The sequence below is a fragment of the Polypterus senegalus genome, chromosome 1 (assembly GCF_016835505.1).
Source record: "Polypterus senegalus isolate Bchr_013 chromosome 1, ASM1683550v1, whole genome shotgun sequence".
Lineage (NCBI taxonomy): Eukaryota > Metazoa > Chordata > Cladistia > Polypteriformes > Polypteridae > Polypterus > Polypterus senegalus.
Genome location: NC_053154.1, coordinates 198,255,437 through 198,264,523, shown reverse-complemented (window position 1 = coordinate 198,264,523; position 9,087 = coordinate 198,255,437). Strand labels below are relative to the sequence as shown.

Here is a 9,087-nt window from a genome sequence, read left to right as displayed (position 1 = left end):
TCATTAAAGTAGACCATCGTAAACTAAACTTCATTGTAAAATGAATATTTAATTTACTAGATTTTCTTAAACCCCATCATAAGTTATATAGCACATTAAATGCTTTGTGTCTTCTTGCACTAAGAGGAGGTGCCGGTAGCGATCGCCGCACAGAATACATTCACTTCATGATCTTCCTGCTATCTGAACATTTAGAATGCTAAGATAAATACTTAATATAATTTTCATGGTGAAATGCATTAAAGCATGCATTAATCATATGGGGGCACGGCGGCGTGCCTGCCTTGCATTTGCATGTTTTTCTGGTGGGTTTACTTGCCGTGCTTCAGTTTCCTTTCAAAGTCATGTAGGATGTGGGGTTTTGTTGTGCTATATTGACCCTGCTAGTGTATGTTTTGCTTGTATTCATCCTGCGATGTGCTGGCGACTCATTCAGAGATGGGCGCAACTCTGAATGAATGGCATAATTAAACATGTATAACGAAGATATTTTTAAAGTTCTGAACACTCTGTGGGCTAAGTTTATAACTAGTTTTAATTTCACAAAGATGTTTATCGTGTGGTGATTGGTTATGTGGTGAAAGAAAAAGGAAGAAAGGAAGGAAAAAGGAACTGGGGTTTTGGTACGTCAGATAGAGACAACATGCATGCAATAAAGATAGCCCGCTCAGAAGAACATGCATTGAATTCTGTGTTTGTGTCTCCGACCAGCAGATCAGAAACCCAACATTAGCACAATATTTAAGTTAAACCTGTGCGATAGCTATTCATACATCCAGTTTTTTGGAGCCTCGTCACACCTGCCATAAGTTCTCTACACTGAACATACACTTGGGGACCCCTTACTGCGAGGGAGCAGCACTACCGTGCATGTGTAATACCTGCTTTAATGCATTTCATCATGAAAATGATATCAAGTATTTATCTTAGCATTCTAAATTTTCAGAAAGCAGGAATATCATGAAGTGAATGGATTCTGTATGGTGATTGCTGTCTTCTCTTAGTGCAGAGGAAGTCAGTTTAAGAAGCGTAGTGATTAACCACTGGGTCGGGGAACGTAACACAAAGCATTTAATGTGCTGCATTAATTTATGACGGGGTAAATTAAGTAATTGATTAAACATTGATTTTAGGAAGAAGTTTGCTTCTTTACTTTAAGTCTACTTTAATTATGAAGTAAACTATGAGAATAAAGTGGAAATGTTGACTTTAATCTCAAAATAAACGGCGAGAATAAAGTGGAAATGTTGACTTTGTTCTCGACATATAGTTTGTTTTTTTCTTCCCAGTATAGGTTAGCTTGAAGCAAGGTCCATATTAATGCAGTTTGCCTAAATGATGGTTCAGTTGGTAAAGATGTCATCACCAAGTTGCACTTGTTTTATTTTATTTTAATTTGGTGAATTCTGTGTACTGTGTAATGCACCAGGGCTTGAAGTCTTGAAGTAATAGTGCAGTAATAATACTATTATTTATTTTATTGTTATTATTTATTAGTTTAAATATTATGCAGTTTAATGATGATAAAGTTGTTTAAAAAGTCACTTTAACGTGTCAGTGGACAGAGATTAACATTAACAGAAAGTGTAGTTGGTTTACAAAAAATATTTACTATTTATTCCTTTTCTAAGACATATTCGGTGCAATACAATTTTTGACAAGCACTTCTGGATATTTTACTAAGTCTAAATGCCTCTTTGTATGGTTGAAGATATGTTGTCAAAATTATAGTTTGTTTTTGCAAAATGTGTTCAATGAAAAGGTTCTATATTTTGACTGCATCTGTCATGCAATGTGATACCTTCTCAATTAGTGCCACCCCCTTGAAAACTATCACTTTATGGGGCAATGCAAAACTGTATTAATACTTGTGTGCACATTAAAATGTTTTTTTTTTGTACAATGTACAATACTCTTGACAGTGGAATAGGTTATTCTTAGCCAGTAATGGCAGTGGAAAATGTGGTTAACATCTACTCATGCATGGGGAAAAAAATACCATCGAATACCGTGAAACCGGGATAATTTAGAAAAATACCATGATATAGAATTTTGGTCATACCGCCCACCCCTAGTAATTCAGAACTTTAACTATGTCCATCCTGACCACTGTTCATACTTCCTCAGTCATTGAAATCACTGCAGACACTAAATGTTTGTCCTCACAATTTTGATAGTCAACTCACTACCTTGTCTTCTCAAAATCTTCAAATATAATAATGCAGCTTCTTTTCTTCATTAAATACTTTTGCTCCATTTGCTTCACAACAAAGGTTATATCTGTTGCTCCTTTTGCAGGTATAAAAGTATATATTTTGGCAACTTTCACTTGATTCTTTTCTCTAGCACTCTTTCAAACACCTTTATTATTTGTTGCAAAAATTTGAATGGTTTTATATGGCTACCTCTGCAAAAGATCACCCATTGCAGAGTATACTAGAATGTCCACACTTCTTTTTTTTTTTTGGGTTTTTTTTTGGTCTTGATGAATCTTCCAATCACATTCAGTCATGTTGCACAGGTCTCCAGGATATTTTACTTTCTTCAGTGTTTCCAACATCCACTTCACTTGGGCCCACTGTAACTAGCTTCTTTATTTTTCATTGTTGCATTTGTGACTTCCTCTTTTGAAAACATACAATTTGGTCATTCTGTTTTGTCACAACCAACTTCATTATCCCAGGTGTTCTCTTATTTCAGCAACTTTTCCATGTACTTCTTCCAGATATCCTTAACTATCCACCATGATGGTCACTAAAGCATTTTGCAAACACCTCTATCTTTTTAATTTTGCTCTTTGCTTTGTGGTCCTCATTACATTTTTTTCTTCCTCATTCTGCAACCCACTTTCAAACCCCTCTTTCTTCAATTGTTGTTCCCACCCAATTTATTTCTAACATTTCCCTTTGCTTCCTTATTCCTCCTGATTTCCTCAATGGCTATCTCTGCCCTAGCAATTCACCACCGTTTTCCTTGCATCTCTGGGGTCCCTTTGTCCAACTGCACCAGACTTTTTGTTGCTTCTCACTTGCCATTCACATCTAATTATTCTGAAACCTCAGTCAGCTCTTGCTACCATCATCTGCTGTTATATTATCTATAACATGCTTATTTACCTTCTTCACCTCCACCATTTTGCCCATTTTTTAAGACCAGTACACAAACTTCAGCACTGCCATAATTTCTCCCCTACCTTAGAAAATTTGTATTTTACAGCATTCCCTGTAAGCATTCTTGTACCTTTACTGTGCTATCTCATCTCTTGCATGCTGCACAACATCTGCTCCCCTTCTATTTGGCACTTCCACGCTTTGCCTGATTTTTCCTGTCTCATATTTAACATTCTTTGTCGCATTTCTTTATATGCTGTCCTTTGCAGCAGTTACTCACTACATCATCTTAATCTCCCCTGCCATTAAACCTCCCTATCATTTCAGGACGACTATGAAACCAGGTTTCCTGAGACCAGTTTCCCCACCATCTATTGTCTGGCAGGTTCACAGGTTTCTGTTTGATATTAGGCAGGTGATGATGGTCCCAATGTACTATGGGCTGATCATCAAGTGAGTATTGGAGGGGAAATTTTAAAAACTTCTTCAGTCATTCCCTACCTACAAAGTTAGACAACTTCTTATGTCCCAGGACACTCCCAAACCCCCATATTAATAATTGGTATTACTTTAAAAATTCAAGTAATTAACTTGACTTGGCCTTAGCTATGTTTTTTTTTTTTTTTTATCCAAGTTATATCCTGTTCATTTCTGTGCGGTGTGCAGAACTACAATTTGGCAGCATATGAAATAATGAAGTTATCATAGCAGCTGGCATGGTGACTTACAGCATTAGTTTTGCTATCTCATCTCTTTGTGATTTATTTGTATGCTAGAATTAGCATTTTTCCCTGTATTTGTTTTTATCTTTTAATATAAATGTTAGTGTCACTGGGGACTAAGTGGTATGAATAAGTTTCTTAGTAAGACTATCCTACAAATCATTAATTCATGTTTGTTTCCTCCCTTACCCTCAATGCCTGTGGTGTGGGCTAAGTTAGCTTGGATGGATACACTGAGAAACTTGAATTTATGTTTATGAAGTGTTGTACACAGATTTCAGATGAAATGTCTATATGGGAAAGTGTGAAAGTTTGGAGAAATTAATGCCACAAGACATACAGTACTTCGGAATGCAAAATAAGAAAAACATTTTTTGCAAAGTTCCCAGGATAGTGCAACCTGTGAATCTTCTTCTTTTTTTTTTTTTTTTTTAATTTACAGGCAATTCTGAAAAGAATGAATTCAGGTAGTGAAGGAGGAACATCAGCAGAAAAGGCTCTTAAAGAGATTTCTAAGGTATGATCAATAACAAGTTACGTTTATACTTAATTTAATTCATTTTCAGTTGTATAATATTGTACAAGATATGGTGGCTGATAAAACTGTGTTTAAAATAAATGTGCAAGCACAAGTAAGGATTATTTTGTACTTATGACATACGATCAATACTGCACTTGAACCTGTCTTCTAGTATTCAGCAAGTGTAGGAGTATGAACTTTTTAAACTTACAACTTTCTGCCAGCAGAGGGTGATCACAACACATATCATAAAATTTTCTGTGCACTTAGGATTCACTAAAGTTGACAATTGATGTATTCCAGATTTACCCATTAAGAGGCATGTTCTACACCATTGCAGTTTTTATCATTTTTCTTACACTGTATATTTATTTCACCTTTGTTTGTTTTATGAAAAAATGACAAAATAGTGAAGATAAGCAACTAATGTCTAAGTAACATTAGAAAACTTCATTTGGCAGTGTTCCACTTGCTGTGGTTGTTCTATGCATTATTGCTCTTTTGCTCTAAAAATAATCATTCCTTTGTCTTCCAATCGGCTTATTAATAGACACTGTTACTGGGTAATTCACAATGTGCATTAATTACACTTGTTCCAATTCCTAAGTCTCAAAAAAATTTTTGAAAAGTACTAAAACTACCAAACACGCTTTGTAGGAGAGTCTGTGCATTTCCATCCAAACAAGTTTGTCCATGAGTTTGTGACATTTATATAAACATGTTAAAGTCCTGCTTTTTACATAATAAAATGATCTGAATAAAAATTTCTAGTTAGGGAAAATGTGTCAGTTTTCCTGCATAGCAATTCACAGGAATTTTGATCAAGTGATTTTAGTATCCTTGTTAGTTGCATGCTGCGGTAGGCTAAGTTACAGAATAGACATACTTGAGTTTTTGTGTATTTTTAATTTTTATTTCATAATATTCTGTTAAATTGGATAGTACATTTGGAGGGCAGGTACCATCTCATATGTGTTTTATAGATATGAACAATGCTTTGCTTTGAGTTTAGTGAGCAACAATGTGATCCAACATTCTTGTATAATGTAGCTTCAAATTGTTTGCTTTACTTTTTTGCGTATGCAATCTCACATTAATTAAAATTACTGTGACTTTTGTATTGTAATCATGCATTTCTCCCACTGTGAACACCCAATGCCACGTCTAAATCTGTTAAGGTGCTGACCATCCTCTTTAGTTGTTGGTAAGATAAAGGTATTCTAGCAGCATCTCCAAAATATAAAGGGTTGAAAATCGGCAAAAGAGATGTGCAAGGACACTCCAATTGTAAATATCTCCTGTCATGTAGAAGTGCCAAAGTCCAATTATAAAAGACCGTTCAAATGTAGGTTCTATCCCCACTTTGTTCAGCACATTAGTCACCAGTAATTAACACAAATAAAGCAGATATTTGTAGGTTCAACACTCACTCAGAATAGCAGGTGCTGGAAAAGTTTTAAGTTTGAGCTATTATTTATTAGTTGCACCTTTTATGAGACAATATGTTCACACAATTAAACTACACAATTTATGACATGTGGAAAGCAACTGGCATTGAGACTTTTACTGAGTTTTATATTGACAATATATTTCTCTCTCCACAAACAACTGTGCCTCAAATACAAACTTTCATCAACACATTTCTTTTACTACATACAACTGTGATCCTTGTTCTGCTAAAGAAAACCTGTTTTACTTTCCTGATACTGCCCAATATCTGCTTTGAGGCCATACTATCTTCCAGCAATAAATATACACATATAAGCAGCATCTCCACATTACAATAGTTCCTTTAAAAGAGTGCACCCCTAATTAATTGAAAGTCACATTGGGAAAATGAAGTTTTATTAAAACTTTAGATTCTGTAACTATTCCAGCTTTTGAAAAAATATACTCCTCAGCAACTTCTGTTTAAAAAAAAAAAATTTCAAATCAAAACTGACATCGTACTACTAAATTCATACTACCTAAAATAAGAGATCAAAATTCTAATTGTGATTATTGTTGTCATTAACCTGCCTTACTGGAAAAAATATAATTCATATATTTTAGATACTTTTAGCTTCACAATAATTCCTAGCTTCCTTAAATCATTACTTGTTGTAATACCTGCCAGAGTGTTCTTGCTTAATAAACAATTTATTTTTATAACCTATGCCACATTCACTAGCATATCAGATCATCATGCTCAATGTAAACAGTCCAGCAATTAGCCACCGACCATAATACAGTGGTAAAGGGATGCCCTGTTTTACTTTAAACCAGCTGAAGTACCCAGTGTTACATAAGTATTTGTATAATGGGTTATGGTAAGTATTTATGTGCTTTTAAAATATTTACTTTTTTGTCATTGCTGCCTGAAAAGCAAATGTCCCATCTGTCAACTACATTACCCATCTGATAAACTACCAGTTTCTCTGCTCTTATGAGTCAACAGTTTGTTGTTTTTATATATGATTCCATAATTGCCATTAACTCCTTGCCTGGTTGGAACCATGAACACTTCTACTTTGTATTTTTTGGTTTAATGTGGTTTTGTGAATATACAGGTAGGTTTTGCTTTCCGAGCTCCCGATTTGCGAGTTTATATTTTTATGAGAATATTTTGTGGCAAAAAATAATTTCATTTTTCAGTATTTTAAAAGTTTGCACATAATTCAACACATATCGCCCAAAAACACCGTCCATGAGTTTGTATATGTTTCTTAGCCAAGGTAAAGGCTAAATTACATTGGAGAGAGATGGCAACTCCCAGTGCTCCCTCACCTTTTACCTATGCCATGGTATTCTCAGAAATATTGTCTATTTTTGCGATGCTCGAGGACAAAAAAGAAAGACTGCAAAGAAAGTTGCTGCAAGCAGTGGATGGTTTGAGTGCCATAAAGAGAGAGCAGGATGGCATAATGTTAAGTTACAAGTTGAAGCAGCCATTACAGATAACGAAGCAGCAAAATTGTTTCAACAAAAATTAGAATAAATAATCGAAGATGAAAATTGCATGCTGTCTGAAATTTAATATAGATAAGACAGGATTATTTTGGAAAAAAAATGCCATCAAGGAGCTATATAGCAAGAGAAGAATTGTCGATGTCTAGACTTAAAGTTAACATATCACCCAACTTTAATGCTTAAAACAGTATTGCGAGGGCAAAAAAGTTCCCTTCCATTTCCTTTTAACTTTGAATAATGCACCTGGGCACCCATCTGCACTGCAAAACCACCATCCAAACTTTACAATTTTTTTTTTACCCCCCAATATACAGGTGCCGGTCATAAAATTAGAATATCATGACAAAGTTGATTTATTTCAGTAATTCCATTCAAAAAGTGAAGCTTGTATATTAGATTCATTTATTACACACATTTCAAATGTTTATTTCTTTTAATTTTGATGATTATAACTGACAACTAATGAAAGTCCCAAATTCAGTATCTCGGAAAATTAGAATATCAAGTAAGACCAATGCAAAAAAAAGATTTTTATAAATGTTGGCCAACTGAAAGGTATAAACATGAAAAGTATGAGCATGTACAGCACTCAATATTTAGTTGGGGCTCCTTTGGCCTGGATTACTGCAGCAATGTGGCGTGGCATGGAGTTGATCAGTCTGTGGGACTGCTAAGGTGTTATGAGAGCCCATGTTGCTCTGATAGTGGTCTTCAGCTCTTCTGAATTGTTGGGTCTGGCGTATTGCATCTTCCTCTTCACAATACTCCATAGATTTTCTATGGGGTTAAGGTCAGGCGAGTTTGCTGGCCAATCAAGAACAGGGATACAATGGTCCTTGGCCCAGGCGAGACGCTTCTGATGCTGTCTCTTGTTCAAGAGTGGCTTGACACAAGGAATGTGACAGCTGAAACCCATGTCTTGCATACGTCTGTGCGTGGTGGTTCTTGAAGCACTGACTCCAGCTGCAGTCCGCTCTTTGTGAATGGGTTTTGTTTCACAGTCCTCTCCAGGGTGCGGTTATCCGTATTGCTTGTACACTTTTTTCTACCACATCTTGCCCTTCCCTTCGCCTCTCTATTAATGTGCTTGGACACAGAGCTCTATGAACAGCCAGCCTCTTTAGCAATGACCTTTTGTGTCTTGCCCTCCTTGTGCAAGGTGTCAATGGTCGTCTTTTGGACAACTGTCAAGTCAGCAGTCTTCCCCATGATTGTGTAGCCTACAGAACTAGACTGAGAGACCATTTAAAGGCTTTTGCAGGTGTTTTGAGTTAATTAGCTGATTAGAGTGTGGCACCAGGTGTCTTCAATATTGAACCTTTTCACAATATTCTAATTTTCCGAGATACTGAATTTGGGACTTCCATTAGCTGTCAGTTACAGTATAATCATCAAAATTAAAAGAAATAAACATTTGAAATGCATCAGTGTGCGTGTAATGAATGAATGAATGAATCTAATATACAAGTTTCACTTTTTGAATGGAATTACTGAAATAAATCAACTTTGTCATGATATTCTAATTTTATGACCGGCATCTGTAATCTTAGGCCGGAGTTATACTTCACGCGACGCATGTTGCAGCGGACACTCCTGCTACGCAAGCGTTGTAGTGTTTATACTTGCGCGTGTACTTTACGTAAATCTGGAGGAATCCACCAGGTGGCAGTACGAGATATTACCGCGGTGAGAACATGTTCGGCTTCTCTGTGTTGTGAATTGCCTAAAACACCTATTAAATTCCGATAACACCTTACCGCAATATCTCTGAAAAGGATGTTTATTG

At 35.7% G+C, this 9,087-nt stretch overlaps 1 protein-coding gene across 1 annotated transcript in view; it reads left to right on the top strand.

Annotated features, from left to right (window-relative positions):
* The first annotated feature begins 4,274 nt into the window (after positions 1-4,274).
* LOC120537559 (rho guanine nucleotide exchange factor 19) overlaps positions 4,275-9,087 on the top strand; it is a 30,567-nt gene continuing 25,754 nt past the window's right edge. The window contains exon 1 of the mRNA XM_039766591.1: positions 4,275-4,349. Coding sequence (XP_039622525.1) covers positions 4,290-4,349 — 60 coding nt within the window. The 5' untranslated portion in view covers positions 4,275-4,289. The remainder of the gene's footprint in view (positions 4,350-9,087) is intronic.